At 42.0% G+C, this 14,961-nt stretch overlaps 2 protein-coding genes across 6 annotated transcripts in view; one reads left to right on the top strand and one right to left on the bottom strand.

The window, feature by feature from the left end:
- C10H12orf42 (chromosome 10 C12orf42 homolog) overlaps window positions 1-14,961 on the top strand; it is a 416,673-nt gene that overhangs the window by 3,431 nt on the left and 398,281 nt on the right. The window contains exons 1-2 of one of the 5 annotated variants that reach the window (XM_019038008.4): window positions 2,738-3,500; window positions 4,523-4,797. The exons of 1 other annotated variant lie outside the window; for it this stretch is intronic. The gene's annotated coding sequence lies outside the window, so the exon portion shown is untranslated. Of the gene's footprint in view, window positions 1-2,100; window positions 2,324-2,737; window positions 3,501-4,522; window positions 4,798-14,961 lie in introns of those variants that run through there. 3 more of the 5 variants (XM_004053781.5, XM_055357851.2, XM_004053782.5) reach the window with 3 other exon arrangements.
- LOC109029131 (uncharacterized) lies at window positions 390-2,058 on the bottom strand. Its single transcript, XM_055357853.1, has 3 exons — window positions 1,839-2,058; window positions 848-906; window positions 390-486 (listed from the first exon to the last, which is right to left on the bottom strand). The coding sequence occupies exons 1-3, from the start codon at window positions 2,056-2,058 to the stop codon at window positions 463-465; spliced, it is 303 nt and encodes a 100-aa protein (XP_055213828.1). The 3' UTR covers window positions 390-462.

The raw sequence follows: 14,961 nt of genomic DNA, 5'->3' as shown, positions 1-14,961 counted from the left end.
TAGATGTTCAATAAATGAACAGTTTTCTCTCTTTCTTCTTTTTTTTTTTTGAGACAGAGTCTCGCTCTGTCGCCCAGGCTGGAGTGAAGTGGCGCTGTCTCGGCTCACTGCAACCTCTGCCTCCCAGGTTCAAGCGATTCTCCTGCCTCAGCCTCCTGAGTAGCTGGGACTATGGGCGCGTGCCACCACACCCGGCTAATTTTTTAAATTTTGTTTTCGTAGAGACGGGATTTCACCGTGTTAGCCAGGATGGTATCGATCTCCAGACCTAGTGATCCGCCTGCCTTGGCCTCCCAAAATGTTGGAATTATAGGTGTGAGCCACCGTGCCCAGCCTTTTCTTTCTTTTAAAATCTTTTTGCACCACAAAAGAATGAGCTCTACAGGGATGGGGATCTTTGTCTATTTTGCCTGACACGTGGTAGGTACTCAAGGATTATTTGCTGAAATTGATGAAGAGTTCTCATTTCTGTAGTGAAACCAGCAGCTGTAGGAATGGTAACAGAGTAGACAAAGGGCATTTTCAGGTGTTTTTGGTGTGCAAAGCTGCACCTCTGTGATATTGTTGGGGTTAAGAAAGCACTGGGTATCCATAGCCACTAGCAGTACAGTCTTGGGCCAGTCACTCACCATTTTGGGGCTCGCTACCTTATCTATAGATAAGAGGGTTGGACTCAGCTCATCCCTTCTCTAAGTTGGAGTGATGCCATGATTCTATGTATTTAGGAGTACCTTGTAGATTGAAGGGCATGTCTTCTCAGAACTCTCAACTTTAGTTTATGGAAGTCATAATTAAAGTAAAATGGTGGGTAGAATTTTATCTTTGGAGCAAGTTTATACATACAAACCTTTTCCCCTTCATCTATTATGTCAAAGCCATGGATATTTTGATAGTTAACTTTTCTCTCTTGCATATGAATGATAAAAAGAAAGTGATACATTAGTGGAACTGTCATTTTCTGTGTGGTCACAGCAAATTTAAAAAAAATGCATTTTAATCATAAAATTAGCCTGATTCATGGTGTTTCTATCTAGAAATTATAAAAGGATGAGAGAAATTTTACTCGATGATCACGAGACTTTAGCTGGAAAAGATGAACAAAGGGTCAATAGTACAAACTTACTTTTTTTTTTAAAGAAATAAATGCAGAAAATGGGTTTGAGTTGCTAAGTCAGAGAAAGGCTGTTGGCTTCCCAAGAGTTGCTAGACCTTTGAATGAGATCTAACAAGACTCAGAGTCTTTAAAAACAAGCTGCTTTTTTTTTTTTTTTTTTTTCCTGGCTAGAAATATTTTAGATGTGGGTGTGTGGGGTGGGGGGGAGGGTGTCCATCCTGGGACTCAGGTTTGAATGTCCACTTTCTTTCGGTCCTGTGATTCTGCAGAAGAGTGTCCAGTAATTAGCTAGCCCAGAAAAAAAATTTATATATTATGAGTTGTGATGAAGACTTAACAACTCTTTGGTTCTGTGCAGCCTATGGACAGCTTATGGGCAGGAATTAGGGGGTGTTAACCAGTCCTTTGTTGAAGTGTGTGGACTCCTCAGGCAGATGAGAACGACCTTTGTTGGCACAGCTAAATGTCCTTGACCAGTCGGAGGTGGGGATAGAGATGGGGAAGAGCAGAGAGTAAAATTTCTCAAAAGTTTCTAAACCATCTAGCATGACTTTGGATTAAAAGTGTCCCCAAATGGCCACTGTCCCCATCTACAGCCTTGCTCTGCCCCCTGCTGTTGGCTGCATTATTCCTGGATGCACTACTCCTCTATTCAAAATGGTTTACAATTCGAGGCAAATGAGTAGGGGGAAGGGGGAATTTCAGGATTTCTGGGGATTACTACCTCCAGAAGTACCCCCTCCGTGGAAAATCAACCCATTTTGATAAACATCGGGATCCCCCTTGCCGCCCCGGAAGAACAGGTGCCATTCATATTCTGATGTCGAAGGCTTTCCCAGTGCTTGGAGTCGTGCACAGGCCACAGTGTCAGATGAGAGGTGTGAAAGTTTTCTGTGACTTTGGTGGCAGTCGCGGGGGAGGGTCTCACAGCAAGGCAGCCCCATTGTGGTTGCCCGGCGACTGCGGGGCGCTTGGAACCACGCTGCGCCGAGTCCCCAGGACCCAGCAGAGTGCCCCAGCTCCCACGGAGGAGGCTGCGGGCGGCGCGCCGGGATAGGGATCCTGCAGCTCCAGGTAGACGCAGGGAGCGCGGGACTCGCCCCCTGGCAGGGTGAGGTAGAGCCGGACCGTTTGCTCTCTGCTGCTCCCCGGGACTCCAGCCGCGCCCGTGAGAAGAGGCAGCACGGCAGCAAAGGCCAAGGAGCGGAGGCAAGCGGCGGAACCCGTCGCGGTGGTCGCCGGCCCCCGAGCGGGTCGACCCGTCTCAGGGCAGGGGGGTGGGGGGCCAAGAAGCTCTCCTCCCCCGCCCCAACCCCCACCTCGCCGCCTCGGCCGGGACCGAGACGCACACGCTCCTTAATCCCCCGCCCCCCGTTGCCCCGGCGACGGCCCAGACGAGCAGGTGATGCATTGACAGCGAGCAGATGGTCCCCCGCGGAGGCGAGCGCGGCCCACAATGCGCCCCGCGCAGCGATGCCACCGCCGCCCTCCCCACCCGGCCGGCTCGCCGCCGCCCGCATGCTAATACAGGAAGGGGGAGGGGGTGGGGGAGGGAGCGGGGGAGGGGCCGGGCAAGGGGAGGGGCCGGGCGGAGGGGTGGGGGGCGGTGGAGGGCACGCCCCGCCTTGCTCTTTGCAGCCCTGCTCACCTCATTTTACTGAATGCCCTCCCCAGATCTCCGCACCAGGAAAGTTCCTCTCTTTACATGGAGAGACACTCTCCCTGTCCCGCTTCTCCCCCCAACCTTCCCCGCCCGCTCCAGCTCTCTTTTAATTCCCCCCAAGTGGTTAATTTCCATTGAGATAAACGCTTAACCCCTCCTTCGGCGCTCCTTACCCCTATTCTGCAGCCCCTGCCCACATCTGCTCCCTGCTGGCATTTAATATTGAATCTTGGAAGACCAGAGGAATGGATTTACCACCGCCGCCCCCACCCTGTCCCTACTTCTAGAGCTGGCCTTGACACTTGCTAAATGTGTGTAGACATATTGTTTATCTCACATCCCCCCAACCCCGCACTTCAGGATCTTTTAGGCAGCTTCTTTTGGTCTTCCTTTCTGGAATTTCAAAAATAAATCACTCTTCTCCCTGTGACAACTGTGCTGCCCCCTCCCGGGAAACCCTCCCATTCACATAACCTCCTCCTCCCATTCATTCGACACCCCCTCCCTTCTTTACCCTATTCACCGCTGTGTGGCAAATTGAGGCGATCTTATACTAAGGGCATGAAAACTGCTAGGCACTATTCACAATTTTAATACTAACTTCATAGCTGTCACATAAATTCATTGCCGGGCCTACTTAAAATGGCCAAGAAGGAACTTTAAGAGAAGAAGAGGAAAAAAAAGTCTGAAGACACTGCCGTGGTGTCTTTCTTTGATTTGCAGGTGTTTTTTGAAACCATTACTACAGTAACTGCAGATAGTGTTTTTTTTTTTATCTGCCACATAGAGTGCTTAAAAAAACCCCACCCATCCTCCTCCTTTTTATTTTACAGTAGATAAAAAATGCCAATAAAGGCTTAAAAAAAGGAATGGAGAGAGAAAGAGAAAAAGAGACTAGTGAATAAAGTTGGGACAATACAGGGTCACAGAGCTGTCGAAACTAATGTCATAGTGTGGCTGTTGTACAGGCGTACAGAAAACTTCTTGTTTCTTGATTTTTATGGAGATTTGGTCTAAGGCATGGAGCACTCTCTGAACAGGTTTAGAACAAGTGGCAAAGAAAGAACTCTTCACAATAAACTCCCTTCTGATGGGCTTTATGCCCACAAACACCTGTGAGTTACAAAGAGGCATTGCAGAAGACAAAGGGAGGCGAGAGGGCCAGGCTATTGTGAAGAAATGATGCCTCATGTACCCATGGCCCTAAGAGAGGGTTGTTTTATTTTAAAACTTGTCTTAGATCCTTGCTATGCAAACTTACAACGAGAAAAGAAGCATTAGACTCTTCTAGGGGCTCATAATGACTTTTTCAAATGCTTGTAACTCATTTCGAGCCTTCGTTTTGGTAAATTCTTACACTAGCGAATATTGTACTTACTGGAATTCAAAGAAAGATGACTTATCTTGAAGATGAAGTTAGAAATCATTATCTAAGAGTTAGAAGTAAGTAGTAAGAATGTTTGCTTAAGGGGTGTATAACATTTAAGTGTATTTAACAATTTTATGAACTTATTTTTCATAAATGCTAATACTTTCATGCCTATTTCCTCTTAATTTCTTGTCTTTTTCTCCTTTTTCTTATCTCTAAGGTTTTTTTTTTTTTTGCCTCCCCTTTTGGCTTTTGCTTTTTTCGTGTTCTTTGTAGTTCCCCCCCCACCAATAATTTAAAGAGGAGGGCAAAAATATGAAGATGTAAGGGGGTAAAATAAAGAGCTACAAGTTGAGGGAGATTCCCTTTGGTTTAGGGTGGCCAAGTCCTCTCTGAAGAAATCACGTTTCAGCTGGCACCTAAAGCAAGTGAGAAAGCAGGGGAACACCAAGCAAGCAGAGGCACGTGCAAAGGCTCTCAGGCAGAAAAGAGCTTCAGGGATCCTGAGTCACTGAAGCAAGGCTGGTATGGCCAGAACATTGTGAGTGTGGGGAACACCAAGCAAGCAGAGGCATGTGCAAAGGCCCTGAGGCAGAAAAGAGCTTCAGGGATCCTGAGTCACCGAAGCAACGCTGATGTGGCTGAAACATTGTGAGTGTGGGGAGAATATTGCAAGATGAGGTTTGAGAGATTAGCCAGAATCAGATCGTCGAAAGCTGTATCAGATGTGGGAAAAGACTGGATTTTATTCTAAGAGAAATAGGAAGCTACTGAAGGATTTTGAGGGATCTATGTGACTGAATTTATATTTTATCACCACTACCTCTGCTTTGTAGAATATGGATTGAATGAAGGAAAGAATGGAAAGTGCAACACGTGGTTAGGAAGCTGTTAGAAGGCTGCTGTAGTAATCCAGACAAGAAACAGCAGTATCCTGGATTAAAGTAGTGTTAATGGAAATGAAGATGGATTTAGGATCTACTTTAGAGAAAGAACTGATGAGAGTTGATGGATGAGATTGCTTGCGTAGGGTGAAGAGAGAAAGGGAGGAACTGACGGTAGCACACTTGGCAGATGGTGGTGCACACTGCAGAGATGGGGAAGAGAATCAAGATGGGGGTGTGGATCAATAATTCGACGGGTTAATTTTGAGCTGTTGTTGAGGTGGCCTAAAGGAGATGGTGGGCCTGGAGACAGATACTTGACTTGCCCTATGCCCTCATCCTTTCCTAAGCTTCTTGGGATCTATGATGTGGCATGGGATGAAGGGATGAGCTGGGCTGGTAAGATTTTCCACTTCCTGACTCTGAACTGGAAATACTGAGATAATCTGGCAGTTTGCATCAGGGAAGGAATTGAAAAGTCATAAGCTGGAGAAAGAACCATTAAAGATTATGATCAAATGGATGCCATGAATAAGTAGAAGTCTATGAAACACAGTTGAGGGAGAGGAAATTTTTGTTAAAGGTTAAAGAAGCTAGCAGAAAGGAGCAAGTTTATGGAAAGAAGATATGCCATGTGACTAGAGGAATATTAGGACGAAGACCTGTGAAGTCAGGCAGTTGAGGTCTTTACAGTTGCTTTTGACGCAGACTGAATCTCCTATTTCAGACTGTGAAACAATAAGATGCAAATTGCTGGATAATGTATTTAAGGAAAAGGTAAACCACAAACACATAAAATTAAGAATGAGGGCCAGGTGCGGTGGCTCACCCCTGTAATCCCAGCACTTTGGGAGGCCGTGGCAGGTGGATCACTTGAGCTCAGGAGTTCAAGACCAGCCTGGCTAACAGGGTGAAACCCCATCTCTACTAAAAAGTACAAAAATTAGCTGGGTGTAGTTGCGCACGCCTATAATCCCGGCTACTCAGGAGGCTGAAGCGTGAGAATCACTTGAACCTGGGAGGCAGAGGTTGCAGTGAGCTGAGATCGTGCCACTGCCCTCCAACCTGGGTGACAGAGTGAGACTCTATCTTAAAAACAAACAAACAAAAAAAACAAAATTGAAAACAAGGAGTTTCTAACAAGTTGGGGGTTATGTTTGGGAAGTCAGGAATTCCTTTTTCCTTTCAGAGTCCTGGCTCATAGAATAAGGCCTATTTTGAATCAGCTTATCAGCTTTATTGATGTTCACTAAAATGACTCTCTGAGTAAAGGGCTCCACGATAAAGATTAAAGTGAGAAATGAGGCTTGAGTTTTAAGCCAGGGTGAGTTTTCCATTCTCTCCAATCAAATTGACTGAAGATAACTCACAAGTTACACTGGAGGATCTGGGGGTAGAAATAATAGTGACTGACATTTGCCAAGGTTTACAAGGTGTGATTGCCATGTAGAAACAAGGAGCTCAAGGCCTGCCATGTCTGAGCACAGGAAAGCAAAAGAAGAAGCCAGATAACAATAGAGTATAGAGGTGGAACCTTATTACCTAACTCCTGCTAAATTTGGTCCATTAGATATAAGGCTTTCTTTAATCTCGCCAATTATCTCTTAAGGCAAGGAGTGTTTGTTTCTATATTTTTTTCTGGAGGGTACAACAGAAGCTACTATATCTACAATTCCAGGAAAATGGGATGGATGCACCAGAGTTTCCTCTTGTTATAGTACATATAGAGATTCAATATAAAAACTACTATGTAGAATTCAGTGGTAAACTATGCAGTTAAAATAGCCCAACAAATATTATTATATTGATGGGAAAAAATAATTAAAATTAACTCGAGGAGAGGTGGATGACCTGATTAGAACAATAGTTATGACAAAGATGAAAAATGCTTTCAAATATTTAATTCCCAAAAAAGTTCTAAGCCCAGATAGTTTTATGAGTCAGTTCTTTAAATGTTTTAAGGAAAAAGAAGTTCCACATTATAGAAATGTAATACATAAACACTGGTGAAATTTTTCTAATTTATATGATTGCCAAACTGGACTAAGAGTATGATAAAACAAAATCAACAATTTTATGCATGCATATAGATGCTAATGTTCTAAAAACCCTATGCACACATTTAATTCATCAATGTAAGATATGCTACTACCGACTAGATATTATTTCGGAATGGTTTAATATTAGGAATTCTAGGAATATATAATAATAATATGGTAAACAAGAATAATCATATGGGAATTCTATTAAATACCAAATATATTATAAAACTACTCCTTATAATGTTTTATAAATTAGAAAGAGATAGATACTTATTTAACATAATAAACTATTTTAATATGAAAGCAATTATCATACTTAATGAAAAACACTAGAGGACTTTAAAATTAAAATTACAATTAAAACAAGGAGACCTATCATGCCATTATTCTTTTTGATTGTTCTAAAAATTCTAGAAAATTAAATAAGATGTAAAACAGAAATAAGTGGTATAGTCGTTGAAAAGAAAAGAAGAAAAAGATCACTAATTGCAAATAACATTGCTCACTGACATGTGAAAATAAAATCAATGGATAAATAATAATATTGAATAAACTGGTTCAATACCAAATAAATACAAAATGCAATAGTTTAAAAAATTAATAAAGATAAGTTAGAAATAAAATGGGGGATTTTGTATTTTTAAGAGAATTTCAGACCAGTTATCCTATATGACTCTCCAAATTGACTAAAAACTGGATAAAATATTTTTAAAACATTGTAAGATGCATTTATGAGCTGGCATAAAGGTAGAAATCCTGAGAAATAACAGAATGCCAGAACTTAAAGGATTTCTTTTAAATGTCAGAGACTAAGATTTAGATTTTAATGGCAATACAGAAGATAGGCTGTTAGAAATAAAGTGGGGAGCTTAGTTGAAACATAAAGCTGGGATCCTAGTGTAGGAAGGAGCAATACAAAAACCTGACATAGTTTGGGTTCCCGTTCCAAGATGGCCGAATAGGAATAGCTCTGGTCTGCAGCTCCCAGTGTGATAGACACAGAAGATGGGTGATTTCTGCATTTCCAACTGAGGTACCTGGGTCATCTCATTGGGACTGGTTGGACAGTGGGTGCAGCCCATGGAGGGTGAGCTGAAGCAGGGCGGGGCATCGTCTCACCTGGGAGGTGCAAGGGGTCGGGGGATTTCCCTTTTCTAGCCAAGGGAAGCTGTGACAAGCTATACTTGGAAAAACAGGACACTCCTGCCCAAATACTGTACTTTTCCCACAGTCTTAGCAACCAGCAGACCAGGAGATTTTCTCCTGTGCCTGGCTCGGTGGGTCCCATGCCCATGGAGCCTTGCTCACTCTAGCGTAGCAGTCTGAGGTCAACCTGTGAGGCTGCAGTGTGGATGGGGGAGGGGCGTCTGCCATTGCTGAAGCTTGAATAGGTAAACAAAGCAGCCGGGAATCTCAAACTGGGGGAGCCCACCATAGCTCAGCAAGGCCTACTGCCTCTATAGAGGCACTTCTGTGGGCAGGGCATAGCTGAACAAAAGGCAGCAGTAACGTCTGCAGACTTAAACATCCCTGTCTAACAGCTCTGAGGAGAGCAGTGGTTCTCCCAGCATGGTGTTTGATCTCTGAGAACAGACAGACTGCTTCCTCAGGTGAGTCCCTGACCCCTGTGTAGCCTAACTGGGAGACACCTCCCATTAGGGGCTGACAGTCACCTTATACAGGTGGGTGCCCCTCTGGGACAAAGCTTCCAGAGAAAGGATCAGGCAGCATTATTTGCTGTTCTGCAGCCTCTGCTGGTGATACCCAGGCAAACAGGGTCTGGAGTGGACCTCCAGTAAACTCCAACAGACCTGCAGCTAAGGGACCTGACTTTTAGAAGGAAAACTAAAAAACGGAAGGGAATAGCATTAACATCAACAAAAAGGACATCTACACCAAAAGCCCATCTGTAGGACACCAACATCAAAGACCATAGGTAGATAAAACCACAAAGATGGGGAGAAACCAGAGCAGAAAAGCTGAGAATTCTAAAATCAGAGCGCCTCTTCTCCTCCAAAGTGTTGCAGCTCCTTGCCAGCAATGGAACAAAGCTGGTTGGAGAATGACTTTGATGTGTTGACAGAAGTAGGCTTCAGAAGGTCTTTAATAACTTCTCTGAGCTAAAGGAGTATGTTCAAACCCATTGCGAGGAAGCTAAAACCCTTAAAAAAGGTTAGATGAATGGCTAACTAGAATAAACAATGTAGAGAAGACCTTAAGTGAACTGATGGAGCTGAAAACCATGGCATGAGAACTTCGTGACACATGCACAAGCTTCAATAGCCAATTCAATCAAGCGGAAGAAACGGTATCAGAGATTGAAGATCAACTTTATGAAATAAAGCGAGAAGACAAGCTTAGAGACAAAAGAGTAAAAAGAAATGAACAAAGCCTCCAAGAAATATGGGACTATGTGAAAAGACCAAATCTATGTTTGATTGCTGTACCTGAAAGTAATGGGGAGAATGGAACCATGTTGGAAAACACTCTTCAGGATATTATTCAGGAGAACTTCCTCAACCTACCAAGGCAGGCCAACATTCAAATTCAGGAAATACAGAGAACACCACAAAGATACTCCTGAAGAAGAGCAACCCCAAGACACACAATTGTCAGATTCACCAAGGTTGAAATGAAGGAAAAAATGTTAAGGGAAGCCAGAGAGAAAGGTTGGGTTACCCACAAAGGGAAGCCCATCAGACTAACAGCAGATATCTCGGCAGAAACCCTACAAGCCAAAAGAGAGTGGGGGCCAATATTCAACATTCTTAAAGAATTTTCAACCCAGAATTTCATATCCAGCCAAACTAAGCTTCATAAGTGAAGGAGAAATAAAATCCTTTACAGACAAGCAAATGCTGAGAGATTTTATCACCACCAGGCCTGCCTTACAAGAGCTCCTGAAAGAAGCACTAAACATGGAAAGGAACAGCCAGTACCAGCCACTGCAAAAACATGCCAAATTGTAAAGACCATCAGTGCTATGAAGAAACTGCATCAATTAATGGGCAAAATAACCAGCTAACATCATAATAACAGGATCAAATTCACACATAACAATATTAACCTTAAATGTAAATGGGCTAAATACCCAAATTAAAAGACACAGACTGGCAAATTGGATAAAGAGTCAAGACCCATTAGTGTGCTGTATTCAGGAGACCCATCTCACATGCAGAGACACACATAAGCTCAAAGTAAAAGGATGGAGGAAGATCTACCAAGCAAATGGAAAGCAAAAAAAAAAGGAGGGGTTGCAATCCTAGTCTTGAATAAAACAGACTTTAAACCAACAAACATCAAAAGAGACAAAGAAGGCCATTATATAATGGTAAAGGGATCAATTTAACAAGAAGAGCTAACTATCCTAAATATATATGCACCCAATGCAGGAGCACCCAGATTCATAAAGCAACTCCTTAGAGACCTACAAAGAGACTTAGACTCCCACACCATAATAATGGGAGACTTTAACACCCCACTGTTAATATTGGACAGATCAGTGAGACAGAAGGTTAACAAGGATGTCCAACACTTAAATTCAGTTCTGCACCAAGTAGACCTAATAGACATCTACAGAACTCTCCACCCCAAATCAACAGAATATACATTCTTCTCAGCACCACATCACACTTACTCTAAAATTGATCACATAATTGGAAGTGAAGCACTCCTCGGCAAATGTAAAAGAACAGAAATCACAAGAAATTGTCTCTGAGACCACAGTGCAATCAAATTAGAACTCAGGATTAAGAAACTCACTCAAAACTGCACAACTACATGGAAACTGAACAACCTGCTCCTGAATGACTACTGGGTAAATAACGAAATGAAGGCAGAAATAAAGATGTTCTTTGAAACCAATGAGAACAAAGACACAACATACCAGAATCTCTGGGACACATTTAAAGCAGTGTGTAGAGGGAAATTTATAGCACTAAATGCCCACAAGAAAAGCAGGAAAGATCTAAAATCAGCACTCTAACATCACGATTAAAAGAACTAGAGAAGCAAGAGCAAATAAATTCAAAAGCTAGCAGAAGGCAAGAAATAACTAAGATCAGAGCAGAACTGAATGAGATAGAGACACAAAAATCCCTTCAAAAAAATCAATGAATCCAGGAGCTGGTTTTTTGAAAAGATCAATAAAATTGATAGACTGCTAGCAAGACTAATAAGAAAAGAGAGAAGAATCAAATAGACTCAATAAAAAATCATATAGGGGATATCACCACTGATCCCACAGAAATACAAACTACTGTCAGATAATACTGTAAACACCTCTACACAAATAAGCTAGAAAATCTAGAAGAAATGGATAAATTCCTGGACATATACACCCTCCCAAGACTAAACCAGGAAGAAGTTGAATCTCTGAATAGACCAATAACAGACTCTGAAATGGAGACAATAATTAATAGCCTACCAACCAAAAAAAGTGCAGGACCGGATGGATTCATAGCCAAATTCCACCAGAGGTACAAAGAGGAACTGGTACCATTCCTTCTGAAATTATTCCAATCAATAGAAAAAGAGGGAATCCTCCCTAACTCATTTTATGAGGCCAGCATTATCCCGATACCAAAACAACAAAAAAAGAGAATTTTAGCCCCATATCCCTGATGGACATCGATGCAAAAATCCTCAATAAAATACTGGCAAACCGAATCCAGCAGCACACTGAAAAGCTTATCCACCATGATGAAGTCAGCTTCATCACTGGGATGCAAGCCTGGCTCAACATATGCAGATTAATAAACGTAATCTGTCACATAAACAGAACCAATGACAAAAAACACATGATTATCTCAATAGATGTAGAAAAGGCCTTTGAGAAAATTCAACAGCCCTTCATGCTAAAAACTCTCAATAAACTAGGTATTAATGGAACATACCTCAAAATAATAAGACCTATCTATGACAAACCCACAATCAATATCATACTGATTGGGCAAAAACTGGAAGCATTCCCTTTGAAAACTGGCACAAGACAAGGATGTTCTCTGTCACCACTCCTATTCAACATAGTGTTGGAAGATCTGGTCAGGGCAATCAGGCAAGAGAAAGAAATAAAGGGTATGCAATTAGGAAAAGAGGAAGTCAAATTGTCCCTGTTTGCAGATGACATGATTGTATATCTAGAAAACCCCATCGTCTCAGCCCCAAGTCTCCTTAAGCTCATAAGCAACTTCAGCAAAGTCTCAGGATACAAAACCAATGTGCAAAAATCACAAGCATTCCTATATACCAATAATAGAAAAACAGGGAGCCAAATCATGAGTGAACTCCCATCCACAATTGCTACATAGAGAATAAAATACCTAGGAATACAACTTACAAGGGATGTGAAGGACCTCTTCGAGGAGAACTACAAACCACTGCTCAACAAAATAAAAGAGGACAGAAACAAATGGAAGAACATTTCATGCTCATGGATAGGAAGAATCAATATTGTGAAAATGGCCATACTGCCCAAGGTAATTTATAGATTCAGTGCTATCCCCATCAAGCTACCAGTGATTTTCTTCACAGAATTGGAAAAAACTACTTTAAAGTTCATATGGAACTAAAAAAGAGCCCGCATTGCCAAGACAATCCTAAGCCAAAAGAACAAAGCTGAAAGCATCACGCTACCTGACTTCAAACTATACTACAAGGCTACAGTAACCAAAACAGCATGTTTCTGATATAAAAACAGATATATAGACCAATGGAACAGAACAGAGGCCTCAGAAATAACAGCACACATCTACAACCATCTGATCTTTGACAAACCTGACACAAACAAGAAATGGGGAAAGTATTCCCTATTTAATAAATGGTGCTGGGAAAACTGGCTAGCCATATGTAGAAAACTGAAACTGGGCCAGGCACGGTGGCTCATGCCTGTAATCCCAGCACTTTGGGAGGCCGAGGCGGGCAGATCACGAGGTCAGGAGATTGAGACCATCCTGGCTAACATGGTGAAATCCCGTCTCTACCAAAAATACAAAAAATTAGCCTTGCATGGTGGCGGGCACCTGTAGTCCCAGGTACTCAGACGGCTGAGGCAGGAGAATGGCATGAACCCAGGAGGCGGAGCTTGCAGTGAGCCGAGATCGCACCACTGCACTCCAGCCTGGGCAACAGAGCGAGACTCCTTCTCAAAAAAACAAAAACAACAACAACAAAAAACTGAAACCAGATCCCTTCCTTACACCTTATACAAAAATTAATTCAAGATGGATTAAAGACTTAAATGTTAGACCTGAAACCATAAAAACCCTAAAAGAAAACCTAGGCAATACTGTTCAGGACATAGGCATGGGGAAGGACTTCATGACTAAAACACCAAAACCAATGGCAACAAAAGCCAAAATCGACAAATTGGATCTAATTAAAGAGCTTCTGCACAGCAAAATAAACTACCATCAGAGTGAACAGGTAACCTACAGAATGGGAGAAAATTTTTTGCAATCTACCCATCTGACAAGGGGCTAATATCCAGAATCTACAAAGAACTTAAACAAATTACAAGAAAAAAGCAACCCCATTGAAAAGTGGGCAAAGAATACTAACAGACACTTCTCAAAAGAAGACATTTATGCAGCCAACAGACACATAAAAAAATGCTCATCATCACTGGTCATCAGAGAAATGCAAATCAAAACCACAATGAGATACCGTCTCACACCAGTTAGAATGGCGATCATTAAAAAGTCAGGAAACAACAGATGCTGGAGAAGATGTGGAGAAATAGGAAAGCTTTTACACTGTTTGTGGGAGTGTAAATTAGTTCAACCATTGTGGAAGACAGTGTGGCGATTCCTCAAAGATCTAAAACTAGAAATACCATTTGACCCAGCAATCCCATTACTGGGTATATACACAAACGATTATAAATCATGCTACTATAAAGACACATGCACACATATGATTATTGCGGCACTATTCACAATAGCAAAGACTTGGAACCAACCTAAATGTCCATCAATGATAGACTCGATTAAGAAAATATGGCACGTATACACCATGGAATACTATGCAGCCATAAAAAAGGATGAGTTCATGTCCTTTGCTGGGATGTGGATGAAGCTGGAAACTATCATTCTCAGCAAACTATCACAAGGACAGAAAACCAAACATGGCATGTTCTCACTCATAGGTGGGAACTGAACAATGAGAACACTTGGACACAGGATGGGCAACATCGCACACCAAGGCCTGTCATGTGGTGAGGGCTGGGGGAGGGATAGCATTAGGAGAAATACCTAATGTAAATGATGAGTTGATGAGTGCAGCAAACCAACATGGCACATGTATACCTATCTAACAAACCTGCACGTTGTGCACATGTACCCTAGAACTTAAAGTATAATAAACAAGAAAGAAAAAAAAAATTAAAAAAGCATAAACCTGGCATAAAAAATTCAGCAAAAAACGGCTGCTTGATTCAACTTTTACTGTGGGAGGAGTGAAGAAAAATCGTAACCATAATTTTCATAACTACAAGCCAGCTCTCATAAATGCTTGAGTCCTTATTCATGCCATGTTTTTGAGGGTCTGAAAAAAAAATTTCAACTGGAGAATTTAATTTAAAATGGCCTGAGGCTGGATCCTTTCTGGGAAACTGTGAGTTAAACACAGGCCTTCGAGAATTTTCTTAAATTTTTTATTTTTTTAGAGCTGTTTTAGGTTCACAACAAAATTGAGAGTAGAGTAGACACATACCCCTTACACGCTATGCCCCTACACATGTACAGTGTTCCCCATTATCAACAACCCAATCCAAGTGGTACGTTTGCTACAACTGATTAACCTACACGCATCATCACCCAAAATCCATAGTTCACATTAGAGTTCACTCTTGGTGCTTGGAATTTTACATATAAGGTTCAAACTAAAATGAG

The sequence above is a fragment of the Gorilla gorilla genome, chromosome 10, assembly GCF_029281585.2.
Source record: "Gorilla gorilla gorilla isolate KB3781 chromosome 10, NHGRI_mGorGor1-v2.1_pri, whole genome shotgun sequence".
NCBI lineage: Eukaryota > Metazoa > Chordata > Mammalia > Primates > Hominidae > Gorilla > Gorilla gorilla.
This window is presented reverse-complemented; position numbering and strand designations above follow the sequence as displayed.

Bases quoted from the DNA above. Each gene is read 5' to 3' on its own strand.
- LOC109029131 (XM_055357853.1), bottom strand. From the start codon at position 2,058: ATGGGGCTGCCTTGCTGTGAGACCCTCCCCCGCGACTGCCACCAAAGT. The intron at 907-1,838 runs GTAGTAATCCCC...TTCATATGCAAG, and splicing joins CGGAGGGGGTACTTCTGGAG to AGAGAAAAGTTAACTATCAA. The intron at 487-847 runs GTTTGTATGTAT...CCATTCCTACAG, and splicing joins TAATAGATGAAGGGGAAAAG to CTGCTGGTTTCACTACAGAA.